The sequence below is a fragment of the Lasiodiplodia theobromae genome (assembly GCF_012971845.1).
Source record: "Lasiodiplodia theobromae strain AM2As chromosome Unknown scaffold_10, whole genome shotgun sequence".
Lineage (NCBI taxonomy): Eukaryota > Fungi > Ascomycota > Dothideomycetes > Botryosphaeriales > Botryosphaeriaceae > Lasiodiplodia > Lasiodiplodia theobromae.
In genome coordinates, this window is record NW_023336300.1 from 700303 (window position 1) to 717850 (window position 17548).

The following is a 17548-nucleotide window of genomic DNA, read 5'->3' on the forward strand; positions in this document are numbered from 1 at the left end:
GATTCTGCAAATACGGTCACGATGAACGATGATTATGGGAATCATATTGCTTGGCGTTTCGGGTTTCTGGAGACATGGGGATTTGCTTTTGTTGTTTTCTTGGGTCGAGGCTATGCTGGAAAGCGGGGTGGTATAGCATGAGTTGGGTCATTCAGTGGGTAGATACATGCATGACTGGAAGGCTGGCCGGAGTATGGTTAGGCCATAGGAAAAGGGGCATATGGTTGTTTTTCTGACCTTTTCTTTTTCCACGTGGGGAAGTTGCATGAGTGCTATCTATCTACCTGTAGATGTGGACTGGGCATTGTATAGCAGGGGCGACCCTCGGCGCTGACAGATGGCGCATTCATGGTATTGGATAATGGCTCTACACACTGGAATGGGGACATACCTTCTCTTTTTGCTTCTTCTGTCAATCTTGATTTCTGGAATTCTGGAGACAGGAAATGCAGATGGAACCGGCATGTGACATGCCTGGTCGACTCTATTTCTTGCTTTTGTTCTGCTAATCAAGGTTCTCGTGCCACCATGTCATGCAATCTGTCAGCCTTTTTGCAAGCAACATGCGTGTATACGTATGTGCTGAGTAAGGAGCCGGGCAGGGTTGTGTTGTGTATTGCAGTACTCGCTGAGCGGGATTGAGGGTCAAGGATACATGATGAGTTGAGGGCAAATGGGAAAAAGGCGATAGTTAAGGCATGTGGGCTGGTTACAGTGGCATTGCTTTTGTATGAAGCGGTTATTTTTGTTTTCTTCATGAGATGTGCTGTGATTATGATTGTAGAGCTAGAGGAACGGGTAGCCAGTTTTGCATTAGCGCAAGTGAGACAAACGTGGCTCCAGTTTTAGGCCTAGTTTCAGAGGTGGGGTAGATTTTGCCACTGAAGTGGGAAAGGGCCCTCCGTAGAAGTGTGTAAAGTGATAGGCGAGAAATGGATATGGTCAAGTTTGAGGATGTACGGATGAACGGTTCAGCCTGTGGAAAAAGTTAAGAATTGCTCTCCTTTCATGATATGATTGGATGAATGTCACAGTTCTCTGACTTGCAGTTGGGAGTTGCTTTGGAGCTTTGATATGCTAAACATGCTTGAAGGTTATTGCAATAGTTTGAGGATGGCGGTTTGAGATTATGCTTGTCTGTGGCTCAGCGATCGGCACGGATCACAGTCTCACAGCTAGTCATCCAGATTGGGTCTTGCCAAGCACTATCTGCCGCTCAAACTTTCCGCCCCCAACGGATGATGGCTATTCATTGGCTACTAAGCAAGTAGCCTCTGTCAATCTCCACACGATCAGCAGTGTTCTTTCCTTCCTCTCAAGCTCACTGCATCAGCAATCACTTCATTTTCCATTCACGGTAAGTAAGCACTATCTGTTGGCTCACGGACAGGATACTTCAGAAGTTATGCACTTCGATTTTGCACCAAGACAGCACAATCGGAATCCTGCAAAAGTGAATACTGTCTTCTCCTTGTCTGATCCTATTTTTAGTTCACCTTGCAGTACACGCGTGACTGCTTAGCTGAATTTTCCGATGTCAGCTTCAGCCTTCAGACTTTAAGGAGAACTACAGTCCTTCTACGTGCGGCTCAACTACGTCGAAGTCCGCATCGGTCGTTTCCGAATATTCAAATGTTACTTTCCTTGGCAATCTGGGTGGGTGTTCTTGTCGGCACTCCAACCAAAGCCCAGGAGAGCAGTTCTGCTCGCACAACGCCAGTCGGAAACTCGTCCTGCGCTGCCAATTGCTATGCAGACTGGCCAGCCAACCTTCGCTATTCATGGATTCCATATGATTTCTCAACTACACTGACACCCTTTACCGTCGTAACTATTGTGAGCAATCAGTAGGCTGCGCTTTAATTTCTGAAACTAACTTGTCCCTCTTTCGATCAACACTCGATTGAATGCGACCCGATATGTCACCAGCACAGGAGAGCTACCCGAAGGCTATACATTGCCCCCAACCAATGATAAAGGCACTCAGACAACCACGAAAACAGATGCCAAGGGTCAAGTAGTTACGATGTCCGTCTATGAACCTAAGACTGCGATATGATATTAACGACCCACCAGTACATATCCGGATAGATGGGAATATTACGCAACAGAGTATTCTTGGTCCGGTCAACTATCCACGACAGCAGCAGATGGCACCGGCTCCGTCTGCTCTACCGACGCAGACACGGTAGCAACCATCTCCGTCCCTTCATTCGAGCCAGAACCTTACTCGATCGACCCCGACGACCCAAACGGATACGGCTACTTCTTCTCCGCCTACTACGGCTCCGTGCCCGAAAGCTACATCGACGCCCTGACTGACGCCGACGCGTTACACAGCTGCACAATCTCCACCATGCTCCCGGGCCCGGGCTACCTTACCACGGCCGCGTTCCTCACCGCCTCCGCCACGTCCTTCGAGGACGATGGCGACGAAGAAACAACCTCGCCATCCCCCTCCGTGCACGACCGTCCGCTTCCCAGCACCACGGACGCATCCGCCGAGCCAGTCGTCTCTCCAGCCGCGTCCTCGACGCTGCCGCCTGTCACGACAAGAGAACCGACAAACAAGAACACTGACTCCCCCTCACCTGCAGCGTCCTCACCACCTACCGCGGCACCACCGAACCCCTCCCCAACGCCCGTCACCCTGCCCCTCGGCTCCACCAACGTCGTCGTCCTCTCGCCCGCTCCCGCCGGCAGCGGCGGCGCCGCCGCTGCATCGTACGGCGTCGTCATCGTGAACACTCCTCCTCCAAGCAACTCGGGCGAAGGTGAGGAGCCACATACAACCACGTTGACGACGCTCGGGCTCGGCGGTACTGCAACTCTTCCTGGCGGCAGCGCGGCGATCGTGCTGACGACGAATGCGGCCGGGGAGACTGTTGCGGTCGGAGCGGTGGTGGAGGAGGAAGGGGGGACGGCGGCGGACGGTGGTGCTGCGGCGACGACTGGTACTAGCAGTGACGGGTTGGGCGGTCTGATTGTTAGTGGGCTGGGCGGTACGGTGTCGGCGGCGGCGGGTTCGACGTCGGCGGGGAGGACGACGAGGACGGTGGTGGGGACGTTGGGAGGGGGTGGGGAGGATAAGAGTGCGTTGGGGAGTGGGACGAGAACGACTGCAGGTGGTGGAAGTGCTGAGGGTACTGCGGTAGGGACATTGGCAGGGGGTAGTGGTAATGGTGGTGGTGGTGGTTCGGCAACGGCGTCGTCATCTACGGCTGGTGCGGGGCGTATGTGGGAACATGGATCATTGTGGATGTCTTTTGCGATGATGGTACTTGGGAGGCTTTGGATTTAATTTGGACTATTGTGGATACGGCTCTGGTAATAAAGCATTGAACAGTAAGCTCTGTTAGCGAAGTACAGCGGAGAACAAGATGATTACTAGGTGATCCCATATAATGTAAGCTTTACTTGTGGTAAATTTCGGGGGGCTATGCACTAGTAGAATATCTTTCCGCCGTTTCTCAATGCCAATGATCGCGTGTACGGACATTGGAGACGCTAGGTATAAATATGAAATGACGACGCATAAGCACCCTCTCTTTATCTCTTCAGCTACACGATATGGAAATGAATGTCCTATATCGAGAGATGCCAGACAATCAACTCTTAGTTTGCTTCTATCCAATTTTATTACTTTAATGTTCGAGTATACTCAGCAACGGCCTTCATTCCTTCTTATCAATGCTTCTTCATATCATTACATACCTTAGGAAATAAACATCATCTTGTAATCTTCCTCATCACCACCAAGCCGTAATGATGGACGCCTCCAACAATGAGGCTCATATCCAGCCCGATGCCTTGGACTTACTTATGTCAGAGCACGAGAACGAATGAATAGCAAGGGGACACGAAAGAAAAGAGTGTACTCGACATTCAGGTATGGTAAGACAAATGAATAACCCACAGCCGAATGTTGATTAATGAACGGAAGAGAAATGAGAGCCGCTCCGTTTGTGCATCTTATTCCTGGCCCCTCCCAATGCGATACTCGCACGAACTTGTCCGCGGCTCGAGCTCGAGCCCTAGAATGTGCACATGGATTCTGAGCGTAAACTTTCTGCATCAGCTGAAGCTAGATGGCATTGTTTCAGTTGACACGATGGGTATTTTCGACAGTCTCATGAAACCCGGCGGAGCCTTATGATAGGCGAAGAATGCAAGTTTAGCACGAGCATCCCTTTCGCTTCGCTCTTTTAAAGTTCATCAGCACCATAGTATGTACAGGAACCAGTGCTGAACTACGCTCGGCAAGCGGGCTTTGCCGAAGGCAGAAAAGATACAAGACACTGCCTCTGTCTTGTCAACTGTCTCTATCTGATCCTTCCTTCTCAGGTACGTAATCGCGTTCATCATCTTTGAACCTGACCCTTCATCATCAAAAGTTAATGATGCATATTAAATCCTTTGACACTGAGCGCCTATTTCCTAGGCGAAAGATTGGCGCGAACCCGCCGCGCAAGCAGTGTATGGTGGTGGGTCAGGATATAGTGCCATGTAACATGTAGTAGGCGAATGTCGCAAGCTTGGCCTTTCCCGAGAAGAACGGAAAGGTGAGCTTTCTTTTATAATCTCCCGCCATGGTCTTCACATGGTTCCGAGCACACACGACGGCGCGGCAATGAGTCATGCGGTGTGCGTATGCAGGCCTGAGCTCAAAGTGTGCGTCAGATAATGAACCTATGCGGTGTTCAGCCGACCAATTTCAAGACCAGAGCAAATTGCTGCTCACAACCGCATGTGATCAAACCTCGTCCCACGAGCAAGACCAAAAGTAAGCGAACGAATGCCAATAAAGCAAGGGTATCTATTTTCCACTCGTTCATCCATTTCCCCTCATCAACCTCAATCTTTCTCCCCATCTGCACTACACCACTCCCGCAAACCTCCTCGCCGCCCACGCACTCCCATTCTCCAAATACTCCTCTCTCGTCACAGCCACCCCCCTCAGCCCCTCTCCCCTCTCCCCGGCCAACCTCACCCCGCCCTTCCACGTAAACGTCACCGGATCCTCAGGCCTCGCCACCCGGACCAGCAACTCCGCTGGCACAATCGCCCGCAGCTCCCTCTCCAACCTCTCCGTGAAACCCGGCAGCAGGCTATTGCCACCGACGACGACGACGTTCGCCAGCAAGCCGGGCCACAGGCCCTCGGGCAGCTGCTGCAGCGACTGCATGACGGCGTCGGGGAGACCCGGCTCGGGCAGGCCGATGTCGTTGGGGTGGAAGAGCAGCTCCGGCACGGCGAAACGCTCGTTGCCGAGCGGCAGCAGGTCTTCCGTCTTGCCCGACGATGTCGCGCCGCCGGACGCCGTGTGGTGCTGCACGCCGCCCTGCGCGAGGCCCAGGCGCTTCGCCTTGGCGGCGGCCGAGGGGTCGTGGGGCCGCGCGAAGCCGCGCTGGCGCTCCGTGTAGTCTGGGAGGACGTAGTCGACGACGATGGAGGTGTCTGGCGTGGTCTTGTTGTTGTTGCTGCTGCCTTTCCAGGTGCGCTCGAGGTCGTGGGCGAAGTCGGTCGAGACGAAGCAGACGTCTTCTTTGATCTCGTTGACTAGGTGCGTCTCGTCCATGAAATTGTAGGCGCGCAGCGAGATGAGCTCTTTCAGGTGGTTCGTCAGGAACTTGCCGCCGACCGTCAGTCGCCGGATGGCAGAGTGGAAGGGGCGGCCGTGGTGGAGCGGCGTGATGGTGGTGTGCGAGTAGCCTGTGTCGATGACGAGGAGGGACTCGACAGGTCCGGAAGAAGTGGAGGCTGGATCGGAGAATAGGGCGGGAATGTCATTATAGGCGTTGAGGGCGGGTGCGAGGCAGCGGTAGTAGGAGGCGAATTCGAACTCCTCGAAGACCATCTGGTCGCAATTGGTCTGCAATGCTTGCGGCGAGTTTGGTGCTTCGGTAAGGACAAGGGTTGTGTCATGTGGGTCACACTATGAGTGAGTGAACAAGGTTAGTATCCGTCCTAAGGCGGAAAACGTTATGAAGGCTGGCGGAGGTACTTTAAGTGCGGCGTCGTTAGCCAGGAACTCATGGTCCCATATAGCTTTTTCTCCCTCCCAGTTCACGATGTAGCCTTTCTCGACTGGCCTCCGGAAGGCCATCTCGCCAAAATCCTTGCATTGTTCTAGCTGCGAACCAATCCATATGCGCCTGTCGCGGGCGCGAGCTATACAGTTTGGGGTTATGCGGCAGGATGGCTCAGTTGAGCTGTCTGGTGGGGCGAAGCCGGCCTTGATATTGTAGGCGCCATTGTCAATGATGAGGGTGTTTGAGGGGAGCGACGGCTTGGCCTGCTTTGCAGCTCGGGGCATGGCGGGGGTCGAAGCGGGGTGAGTGATGAGAGAGGATAGTTTTCGCGTCGCGGCGCGTCGCGGGTGACGTCGGTCGCCCGGATCTTCGCCGGGTGGGCTGATCCCTGTCGGCGCACGCTCTCTCACAGGCCCTGAAAAACTCTCCATTCCTTTCGGCTATGCAAACCTCACAACTGCGCATCATTGCCATTTGGAGCCCCAACAATGTCGATGACGGATATCTCCAGACCCGAGCACGTTCACAAGCCTAAATGAAAAGCAATAACAAGCCATGTACGATTGTCCTTACGTCAGCCGAAGGATTGCATGCAGGACGCGTATCGGATGCAGTTGCTGCTAATTAGACCTCATGCCTCAGGATGTTGCAGTGCGGTATGCTGGCACCTCGTCCAAGCCACCTCCGAAATTCATGTCGTCTGCATCACGCTTGACTATGCCTCCGCACACACCATGCGAACGTGTGAGGCATTATCGTGCTTGACGAAAACGGGCCTTCCCGCGCAGTGAGGCTCTGCAACACGTTGGAGACTCGTAAGCCGTGCTGAGCGCCCTTTTATATCCGGAGGCTATGCTGCGCCTCTAAGCCACTGCTGTGTCACTCCCATCGACAGTGGCGTCTCTGTCTCAGGAGGGCAGCGATGATATTACGCCCTGTGTATTTCCGGCCTGCATTTGCGCTTTCGTCCGAGCCGTACTCAGCCAACATGGACGCCTTCCTATCTGGTAAAGAAGAGGTGTGTACTGGCGGCCTGGAGCGATGGAAACACCGGCCAATCGCGGGCTCGCCGGGCGCAGTTGTTTCACAACTTTATTTTTACCATCGCATCCTTTTCAGCTTTCCCCTTGATTCGCAGCCTCCTTATCCACGACGATTCTCGACAAAGCCGGGAGCATGATGCGTCACCCAAGGTGTTCTTCAGCTCCCGCGAATGGGAACACAGGTAAATCCAGGCCTTGGCACTTGGCGGGCGTCAGCTGGTGGATGCAGCAGTCCAGGTAAGCAGCGGCAGGGCGGGATGTTGAAACAGCCGCAACAGAGCTCCTGGCTGTCACGGGTTGCCTGGTGCGGCCACGGGATGGCCGTCGATGGCAAATGGACCCGCCCGAGCAGCGCCGGGGGCCAATCGGCCTGGCCGAAGCCCCAGAACGCTAACCGCCCCCGATCTACCTTCCAGAACACCCGCCCCACGGCTCCCATGCGCAAATCTACTGGGTCTATTCCGTCGTGCCTATCTTCTTCATCCACGGATTCGGACATCGCTACAAGCTGCCGTCCGCGCCGTCGCACCGAAACGCCATTCGGGCGCCAAGAAGTGTGGAGACGGACGGTCGTCCTTCCCAGAAGAGCAAGGTCAAGATAAACCTCCGTGCTTGCCCAGCTGACGCACCGGCCGAGAACAGCCTTAACAGTACGGCCGCCATGGCTTTCGCCCAAAATGTGAACTGCCCAAGCTCGCCCGTCAGCATCGCATCCTCCTCCGTCTAAGCTTCTTTTTTGTGGGGATCACTTGCGCATCAAATCTTGATTCCGTGCCGCCGTCTTACCCACCTCTCCGCGCCTTGGTCCGGATCACGACGGAATAGGAATACGGCCTTTAATCGAACTCTTTCGCCTGTAAATCACGAGCTTCGGCCTCACCGTTAGCCCCGCTCCCTTACTTGTGCAAGAGCCTCATCTCCACCAGAGCGGTGACACCGAGTCGAACTCATCATAAAAGCTTTGCGCAATCCTCTCCCTGTCCTGTTGTCAAGCAGAACTTCACCATCATGGCGCCTTCAATATTCCTCTCGCCAGTCTTCCTCTTTGCCTCCATCACCACCGTCCTCTACTTTGCTTACCGTACCATCGCCCTCTCTCTTGCCCGTCGCCGCTTTATCCGTGAAAATGGATGCCTGCCTGCAGCATCTCTCAAGATGCGCGACCCCATCCTGGGGATAGACGCCCTCCTGTCCACCATTCGTGCCGGCAAGAAGCACCAGCTCCTGGACATGCTGACCGCCCGCTTCACCGAAACCAACAGCAAGACCTTCACCTCCAAGCGTCTCGGCGCACATGCCATCATGACGATGGAGCCTGAGAACGTCAAGGCCATCCTCGCCACACGCTTCAAGGACTTCGCCATCGCGCCGTTCCGCCAGCCCGCACTGCAAGGTTTTCTGGGTGATGGTATATTCACAACTGATGGCGGTCACTGGGCCGCGTCCCGCGCCATGATTCGGCCAAACTTCGTGCGCGACCAGGTAGCCGACTTACAGGCGTTCGAGTCGCACTTTGAGGACCTGATGGCGGCAATCCCCAAAGCCACGACGACGGACGCCTCGTTCTTCGACCTCCAGGAGCTCTTCTTCAAATTCACCATCGACTCGGCCACAGAGTTCCTCTTCGGCAAGAGCGTTCGTAGTCTGCGTCCGGGAAACAGTGATGATGCAGGAGTTAACAAGGCGGAGGCCAGCTTTGCCGAGGCCTTCACCGTCGCCCAGTCCGAGGGACTCGACCTCATCCGCCTTGGCCCGCTCGCGCACCTCATCGGCGCCAACAGGGCACGAATCAGCACCGGCGAGCGTGCCGTCGACGTCGTGCACGCATATGTTGATCAGTTCGTCGACGAGGCGGTGCGGTTCCGGGAGGAGGTAGCGGAGAAGGATCAGAAAAGGGGAGATGTCGAGACGGGGCAGGACGAGGAGAAGTACGTCTTCTTGCATGAGCTGGCAACACGCACGACGGATAAGAAGCGCCTGCGCAGCGAGCTGCTCAACGTGCTGCTCGCCGGACGCGACACGACTGCCAGTCTGCTTGGGAACCTGTTCTTCGTGCTGGCCAGGCAACCCGAGGTGTGGCAGAAGCTACGGGAGGAGGTTGTGACGACCCTCCAGGGAAGACGGCCGACGTATGAGGAACTGCGGAACATGAAGTACCTGAAGTGGTGCTTGAATGAGTGTAAGTCCTCCCTGAAATTCACCCCAAACCCATCATGACCTCATCCCATCTATCCACTTCCATCCACGGCAACAACAAAGCAAAAGCTGACTCCCCAAACCCAGCCCTCCGCCTCCACCCCGTCGTCCCCCTCAACACGCGCATGTGCGTCCGCGACACGGTCTTCCCCACGGGCGGCGGCCCGCACGGCACGGCGCCCGTCTTCGTGCCGGCCGGTACCATCACCTCGTGGTCCGTCTGGGCCATGCACCGGCGTCGCGACATCTTCGGCGCCGACGCCGAAGACTTCCGGCCGGAGCGCTGGGAGCGCCTGCGGGTCGGCTGGGAGTATCTGCCCTTCAACGGCGGGCCCCGCATCTGCGTCGGCCAGCAGTACGCCCTGACCGAGGCCAGCTACGTCGTCGTCCGCCTCGCCCAGGAGTTTGAGCACCTCGTGCCCCGCGACGGGGAGGAGCAGTGGAGGGAGCAGGTCGCCTTGACGCTGTGTCCCGGCAACGGGTGCTGGGTGAGGTTGGTGCCGCCTTCGTCATCGTCATCATCGTCGTAATAGACCCGGTGGCGTTTTTTTTTTCTCTTACTTTTCGTCTCCTCCCCCCTTTCGGTCGACATCGGGAAAGGAGCGGTGAAAATTGACTCCCGACTTTGCTTTTTTTGGTGGCTTATCTGTACACGTTAGTCTTCTTCACACTTCTTTTTCTTTTTCTTGAGATACTCTATTCGGCGTTGTCTGGGAATGGGATTCAATGGGATGGTATATATCCCAGTACATACACGGTTGCGCTCACGCGCGCATAGGTTTGGTATAATCTAGTGGGCGGCTGTCTCCTCTTCTGTTTTTACCCTTTAGACAGCTTCGATGACTATGAAATGAGAAAGACGGCTTCGAGTCAATGACACTCCTGTATTAGCTTCCCTTCCTTTCCTCGTGAATCGCATTGCCAGAACCAAGGAAATCACCGACGAAGTAAGTTCTATACACGTGTATAAATGTGGGAGATGAAGCGCTTTGAGCAAATGAATATTTGAGATTCGAGAGCTAATGCTACGCTAGCTACTTTTCTCCAGTGCCGTTTTTGCCGAACCTGTCGAACTCATGACGTTCTCGCCGTCTCCATAGCGATGCCGGTGCCAGAAAAGCTTAGACCGTGAGACCATGAAAAGACACTAATGTACACAGTAGCCGAAACTGATTTTACCTGTGACGCCTTCACACCTGTGCTATCGTTTCATCAACTCAATTGAAAGTGGAAAAAGAACAACAAATCAAGCCAGCAAGATAGCAAGTGAGTAATGAACCCTGATCGTGAACCAGAAGAAACTATGCAGCCAGCCTTTGACAGCACTTTGATGTACTGGGAGTACCGAGAACAAAGCTGGACCCAGGAACAGTGTCGAAAGTTTACATCCTCACCTGGAAAAGGTACCGAAGTCGAATCTGAGCCACATCATAGCAGATGAACTCGTTGTACTGCAGGTATGCGCCCGGAACATTTGTAGATCCCGGCTGAATGCTCACATCGGGCATCTTGACACCAGCCAAAGAGGGGTGGACACAGCCAGCGTCCTTCCATCCTAGCGGTGCAGTCATTCCTTTACCCCAAGTAGACCACATTCCCTTGGACTTTGCATCTTCTCCCGCGTTGTAGTTGGAGTTCGTCAGTTCCTGAAGAGGGTTGCCGAGCTCAGCCTCACAAAGCAGAAGCAGAGCCGTGCCGCCTGAAATGTAAGAGCAGCAGTAGTTGGCAGATTTGGAAGACATGTCAGCAAGGTAAATTCCCTTGCCAAACATGTAGCCGCTCACTGGGGCCTCAGGAGGTGCGATGCGAAGACCTTGGCTGAGGATACCGCCAAAGTTAGTAGCTCGGGAACCATGCCACAGAAGACGTCGATCGCGAACTGGCCCAGCGAATACGCTCTTGTCGAAACGATCATGTTCGCCTTGACGTTCGATGCGGAAGATGGAATCGATCTTGTAGTTGACCCCGTGCGTGTACCCGCGAGTTTTGCTCAGGTACTCCGAAAGTTCCTGGAACTCGACACTGTTTCTCTCGAGGGGGCTCATCTCCTGCATGCCCAAACCTCTGTATTGCTTATCCAGAGTATGCAAGACTTCGCCGTTGGCCGATTCGTCTTTCATGATGTTGGACGCATCCTTCATATCGGCCAAGTTCTCCAAGAGCTCGACCTCACGCTTGAGGACATCCTGAGTGCGTATCACAGGCGGCCTGTTACGACCGAAGTCGTGTGGGATGAGTGAGTAAAAGAGATTGGAGGCATCCTCGATATCTGAAGCTCTGGAAGTAGAGTCGTCAATCAAAGCAGAGAGGTCCTTGAGGGTCTGGAAGCCCTTCATGATAGTAGCCTTGCTGAGCTTTCCCAGGGGCAACTTCTTCGAGTCGTAGTTGAGCTCGCTCATAGCGGCGGCAAAAAAGTCCGTGTTGAATATGAGTTGCATCAACTTCTGGATGGGCAGCGCAAGGGTGCAATCGGGTGTGTTGCCGCTCTTTTCAGCCTTCTTGTCCTCGTCTTCTTCTTCGTCGTCCGACTGGTAACTGCGCTCGATGAAGACGTACTTCTTGCTCTTGGGAGCCGCCGTGCGGTCTTCCCAGCGCAATCCGGACTTGTCCTTGAATTTCGCTTCGAATTGACGCTTCGCATCGGCAAGCGATCCGTCACCGAGAGCTTTCATCTGTCCACGTTCGCCAACCCGGCCCCATCGAGACCAGGTGACACAGTGTCCAGTGCCGTTACCCAGAACCTGATACAAGTTAGTATAATGTGGCTTCATGGGTCAAGAGATCTGAAATCCCCAGCCAGAATCAATAGGTATTTACCTGGAGTCGGTAGAACTTGTTATTGTTGTTTCCGGCATTCGTTTGGTTCAGGGCAGCATCCCAAATGACGCCATCAGGATCAACGTGAACACCATATCCACCGAGGTGGCATTCCTCGTCCACGGGAATCGCAATGTTCTTCGACTTGGCAATCTGTCCTTCACCGAAGTTGGGGGCGGGCTTCTCCTTCTCGGTGACTGCCTTCTTCTTCTTGGTGTCAGGCTGGTCCGTTGAATTTGCATCGTCATCAGAAGAGGCCTGGCGCTTCTTGACGTCCTTCGTCTGTGAGGTAGCGGTGCCGGAGGCAGGCGTAGCGTTGGAAGTTGCGTTGCCGAAGGTGTACTGCGTCTCGTCGGCCTTCGCGTTGGATTGCTCGGAGTCCAACATCCAATCCAGGTTCACGAGAAAAATGTCGCGATTCTGAGCATCCTTGACCTTGCTCGAGGATTTGTCGACATCAGCCTGGGTGGTAACGAGATGGGTCGCGTCCTTGGTGACGGATTTGGCAGTCTTGGCTCCCAAGCGAGCGGCGTGGTCGAGCAGCGCCGACTGCGAGTGTCCGGGAAATGTGCCGCTGAAGACGACACAGCAACCCTCCAATGGAGGTGCGGCTGGCGCAGCGGCTTTCTTTCCTCGTTTCGGTGGCATGGCGATGGTGCAGATTCTGCAGAGGTGAAGGAATGGGCGTAGATATATTAGTTGCTGCAGAGGAGAACCGTGCGCGGAGGGATCTCGAAGCGGCAGGCAGCCACGGCCACAAGCGTGCTCTTTGTCTCTGCAAGGGCAAAGTCTTCGGACACAATTGGTTCTTTAAATGCGCTCAGCAACAGCAATTGAGTTGATTTAAGGGCACTGACTCACTTCAACCTCACCACTTCCTGTCGCTTCTTCTGGTTGTCGCGATTGCAGCTCTTGCGATTGGTGTTGGGTAGGTGCTGCGCGGGCAGCGGCCAATTAATGAGGGGCGTCCGCCAAGACGCTACGAAGCCGGCGCACCAGCGACAGCAGGCACGGTAGGCAGCAATCGCCCGTTTGGGTAAGCTAATAATAACCCGGCATTTTGCCAATGCGCGTTGACGCGCCTACCCCTCTGCTCCTTCCCCAAACCAGCGAGCTCGAATCTCTCGCGCCTTCACGTGGGCTGATCTCCAGGCAACCACGGCCACCAGCCAGGCATCGTCCCTATCGGAGCAAAACACAACCACCGTGATCCCGCTGGCAGCGTGCACTGTGCAACTTACAACAGGCAACAGTCGCCCAGACCCGTTGGTTATTCCTCCTCTCAAATTACCACCGATGTCCGTGTGTTAGGAGCTCAAGTCGCCTTCTCACCTCTTCTCTCGTCCAGGAAACCTTCCAAGTCCATCCAGCGAGCCAACAAGATGGACCCTCAGGCGGACTCTCGAATCGCCAAGCTCCCGCAGGAGCTCATCGACCGCATTGTCGACTTCCTGCCCACAGTGACCCTGGGTCACGTTCGTCTGACCTGCAAGCTCATGGAGCACCATCTCTTCACCTACTTCTCCAAGCATTACTTCACCAAAAAGCAGTTCATGGTAACCGAAGCCAGTCTGCAAGCATTGGTCGACATCTCAGAGCATCCTGCCCTTTCGCCATGTCTCAAGCACCTCATCATTGGCCTTGACCATTACGTTTTCTGGTCTAGAGCCCTGGCCCCAGCACTGGATTATACAGTATTCATACAGCGCAAGGGAGCTGCCGAGTCACAGCGGCGCATGTTCACCACAGGCCGGGCGGTAAGTCTGTTGGCTAGGGCTCTGAGCAACCTCCGCAACCTGCAGACACTCGATATTCGGGACTTCAATTCACAAACGCGGGTCCGAGATTCAGAGACCGGCTCGGGGGCATGGAGAAGCTGGGGTGCTCCTACCCTCGAGGCTCAAGGCCATGAGTTGGCTATGAGTGACGGCAACAACACTACCAATACGGACGATTATTTCCACAACCGAGTTTTCCAGGCGGTCCTCGGTGCCATGGCTAACTCATCCGGCCGACCCAAGGCACTTATGGTCATACTAAGACACAGGATCCGCGGCCTGAATGATTGTGCGTTTGGTCTTGATCAGTGGATGGAGGAAAGCATCGCCCCAGCCTTGGAAAGCCTTCAGACCCTTCATCTCGATGTCCTTCTCGATAATCAAACACACACATTCATCACGGATGCCCAGCCCTTTCAGGATATCTTCGACATGTCGAACACCCGTATCAGACATTTCCTTTCCCGTACTCGAAACGTCACATCGCTTCGGCTGAACTTCCAGAACACACCTACACAACTGAGCTTCAGACTCATAAACTGGCTGTCCACGCTACCTGGCACGGATCCAGTCGCAAATCGATTGCCGTGGATCTCACCATGCGACCTTGAAACCCCGCCACCGTGGGATGAGTACAATCCAGCCCCTGTGGCGTTGCCCCTCACACAGCTGGATCTAGGCGCGGCGCACATCAGCACTAGCACACTGCGAAAGCTCTTCCGGAAGTTCCACCAGCTCAAGGGTCTCAGCTTCTTCAATGTGACGCTCTATCCCTCATCCTTACAATCTGGATCTCGAAGCCGTGTCAACCTATGGTCCGATATGTTCCGAGAGCTATCGGCTGATCTCCCTCCGAACTTGAAGTCTTTGAACCTCCGCCGACTGAAACAGGCAGACACTGAGAACTTGAACATATCTAGCCTTTTTGTCAAGTTTGATGAGCAGCCATCGAAAGAGGTCGCAGTTTCGAAGAAAAGCTTGGAACAGCTGGCTGAGGCTACCACGGTGGATTGGCCAGTCATTCGGAGCAACAACTATTCTGGAGAGGATAGCGAGAACGAGGACGAGGACGATGACGGATATGGTGACGGGAATGACGATTTGATTTAGTATTAGCTTCAACGTTAGGTGCCTTTGATTGCTCTGGTGGCGTTTCCGGTACTACATTGCATCGGTACATGCATTTTAAAGGAGGATCATGAATCTATTTCACTTTGCTGTTCTGTCTTATATCTTTTCATGACTTCCCATTGAGGAGCGCTGTGCAGGCACGGGTAAATTATACATTTACGTCCGGAAGATAGCTTCGAGTACCAAATGGCATGTTCTTTTCCCAAGAAACAAAAAAAAAAAAGAAAAGGAACTCGGGCATAATCACGCTATATTCCAGGACTTTGCTGTTCTTCGCGCTAGCCATCGGCTTCAGTACCCCTCTGTATACATCAAGTGGCTGTAATGCCATGAAGTTTAATGAATTGGCTTCAAATATTAATACACGATATTCCTCCCGGGTGGTCACCTAACCACTGACATACTTCTCACCACTTTCCCCACTCTGCACCCCAATTTTCATAAGTGCTATTTTCCTCGCTCACCAAGGCCCACCGCCCCTGCAAAATCCTCTAGAAAAGCCCATCTGGCTCTCGTCGCGAGATTCTGCCCTTCCCTCCATGCATCCAACGTCCCTTGCGGCCAAAGCAATCCCTTCCCCTTCCCTTCTCCATCCACGCCGTAGAATACGCTCAACAAACTCTCATCGTGCGCATTGACGACGAACACCCTCTCATCGGCGTCAAATTCTTGTAAACCGTCGATGCTCCAGACGCAGTCATCGAAGCTGTACGGGAAGAATTGCGTTGGAGTGTAGAAAGGCTTCGTCGCCTTTTCAGGCAGGCTGGCGGCAGGATGGATGGGGGCAAAGAGGGCACCGGGGCAGATTGTAGCATGTTGAGGATGATGCGGGAAAGGCGAGGGAGAAATGGTACGCGGGAGGGGGAGGTAGGGCGAAGGGCGGAACTCGGCGCCGTGGTGAGCGCAGTCCTGCGTCTTGCGTTAGTACTCGGACTGCTTCTGCACACTCCTGACGAGAATTGAAACAGAAGATGAGTGACGAAATAAAAAAAAAGATAGAAGCACAAGAAAAATAAAACACAGACAAACTCACCCCACCCATAAACACAAACGCCCCATCCCCCTCCCCCTCCCCCGCCCCAGCCCTTACCCTCGCCAACCCGCACAAATGCCCCACCGCATGCCCGGGCGTATCCAACAGATAGAAGCTCCCATCCCCCCACCAATCCTTCGCCCTAAACCTCCCGATCTTCAACCCGTCCTCCTCATCAAACCCCACCTCCACCAGCTCCCTCCCCGCCCACTCCTCCCCCTTGACCGGCGCGCCCTCGACCGCCGGCCACCCGGCGCCGAACGCCTGCGTGAAGCCTGGCCCGACGACCAGCTTCGTCGACGCGGCGGGAAAGCGCGTCAAGTCGCCCGTGTGGTCCCAGTGGTGGTGGCTCCACACGACGGCCTCGATGGCGTCAGGCCGCAGCCCCCCGGCGGCCAGCACGTCGACGACGTCTCGCGGCTCCGCCTCCGGTTCCGTATCCGCCTCCCACTTCGGAGAAGAAGAAGACGAAAAAGGGTCGATCCAACGCACCCAGAACTCCTTGGCCGGGTCGTTGACGCGCTGCTGCACGGCGGGCGCGAAGCCGGTGCGGCAGTCCTTGCGGACGGAGAGGTCGAAGAGGAGCCTGCGGCCCGACTGGTTGTGCGTGATCAGGAACGAGTATGCGGGGCCGGTCATCCGGTCTTTGCCGCGGATCTGGGGCTCGAGGAAGGGGGCGATGGGGAGGGAGACCCGGACGCCGCTGTGATACGAGTTAGAGAAGGAAACGGAGGGTCGCTAGTAGCTGTGACGGTCTGTTTCAAGGTCATGGTGCTTTTTTTCCCCCCCCAAGGACGGATCGTGTTGATCTTGTGCAGTGAGGATGGTAATCATGAATAAGATAAGTGAAGCTCACGTGTCGATGACAGAAACAGATACGGTGGAGCCTGAGGGCGGAATGTTGAGGTTCGGCGGGGCCTTAGGCATTGCGAGGAATTCTCCCCCGCCGTCTCCGTTGTCTCTGGCCATGCTGATTGGTGATTTCCCGAAAGAAGGATGTTTTCCCTTTCGCTGCCGCGCGTACACTCTCTCAGTAGTTCATGAAGGCCAGTGAGGCTATGCTTATGGTGAGGTCAGCGTTAAGGGAAGCGGGGCTTTGAAGAGTATGATGTGGTATATAAACAGTCAGCAGCATCGGTCAAACGGGGATAGTCTAAGCCGCTGTTCCCGAATGCTGGCTTCCCCCTCCAGGAATACGATGCACACCAGGATTAATAAAACCTCCGAGGAAGTCTGGATAAGCAAAAAGTGGGGTCTGCATCTGACGTCGGGAGGGTGATGACGTGCTTACACCCGCAGACGCGGGTGCGGAGCAATCAACTGAGTTTTAGTCAGCAATCAGCCAGCTCAGCAGACCATCCCAAAGCGTAGCTTGACCGGGAACATACGGCGAAAGCAAAGTCAAGGAAAAGTTATGTTCCACGTCGGTGACCACGATGCGCAAACGGTTCGCAGAAGTAATCCTGTGATTTATGCAGTGACGTATTAACATGACACAGTACCGACATTACCCATTCC

General features: G+C 54.6%; 6 protein-coding genes across 6 annotated transcripts; 3 read left to right on the forward strand and 3 right to left on the reverse strand.

The window, feature by feature from the left end:
• Positions 1-1970: 1970 nt before the first annotated feature.
• Positions 1971-3174, forward strand: LTHEOB_4000 (uncharacterized protein; the record flags this gene model as incomplete). The annotated part of the gene is made up of 3 exons (XM_035512987.1): positions 1971-2017; positions 2077-3096; positions 3156-3174. The coding sequence occupies 3 exons, from the start codon at positions 1971-1973 to the stop codon at positions 3172-3174; spliced, it is 1086 nt and encodes a 361-aa protein (XP_035375393.1).
• A 1702-nt stretch (positions 3175-4876) lies between these two features.
• Positions 4877-6316, reverse strand: LTHEOB_4001 (Actin-like protein arp6; the record flags this gene model as incomplete). Its single annotated transcript, XM_035512988.1, has 2 exons — positions 4877-5935; positions 6005-6316. 2 exons carry the CDS (start codon positions 6314-6316, stop codon positions 4877-4879), a joined length of 1371 nt encoding a protein of 456 aa, XP_035375394.1.
• Positions 6317-8083: 1767 nt separating this feature from the next.
• Positions 8084-9801, forward strand: LTHEOB_4002 (Cytochrome p450 family protein; the record flags this gene model as incomplete). The annotated part of the gene is made up of 2 exons (XM_035512989.1): positions 8084-9254; positions 9359-9801. The coding sequence occupies 2 exons, from the start codon at positions 8084-8086 to the stop codon at positions 9799-9801; spliced, it is 1614 nt and encodes a 537-aa protein (XP_035375395.1).
• An 852-nt stretch (positions 9802-10653) lies between these two features.
• LTHEOB_4003 (Poly polymerase 2 ADP-ribosyltransferase 2) lies at positions 10654-12736 on the reverse strand (the record flags this gene model as incomplete). Its single annotated transcript, XM_035512990.1, has 2 exons — positions 10654-12012; positions 12089-12736. The coding sequence occupies 2 exons, from the start codon at positions 12734-12736 to the stop codon at positions 10654-10656; spliced, it is 2007 nt and encodes a 668-aa protein (XP_035375396.1).
• Positions 12737-13470: 734 nt separating this feature from the next.
• Positions 13471-14976, forward strand: LTHEOB_4004 (F-box domain containing protein; the record flags this gene model as incomplete). The annotated part of the gene is made up of 1 exon (XM_035512991.1): positions 13471-14976. The coding sequence occupies one exon, from the start codon at positions 13471-13473 to the stop codon at positions 14974-14976; it is 1506 nt and encodes a 501-aa protein (XP_035375397.1).
• Positions 14977-15444: 468 nt separating this feature from the next.
• LTHEOB_4005 (N-acyl homoserine lactonase) lies at positions 15445-16999 on the reverse strand (the record flags this gene model as incomplete). The annotated part of the gene is made up of 3 exons (XM_035512992.1): positions 15445-15906; positions 16088-16733; positions 16887-16999. The coding sequence occupies 3 exons, from the start codon at positions 16997-16999 to the stop codon at positions 15445-15447; spliced, it is 1221 nt and encodes a 406-aa protein (XP_035375398.1).
• Between the last annotated feature and the right edge of the window lie 549 nt (positions 17000-17548).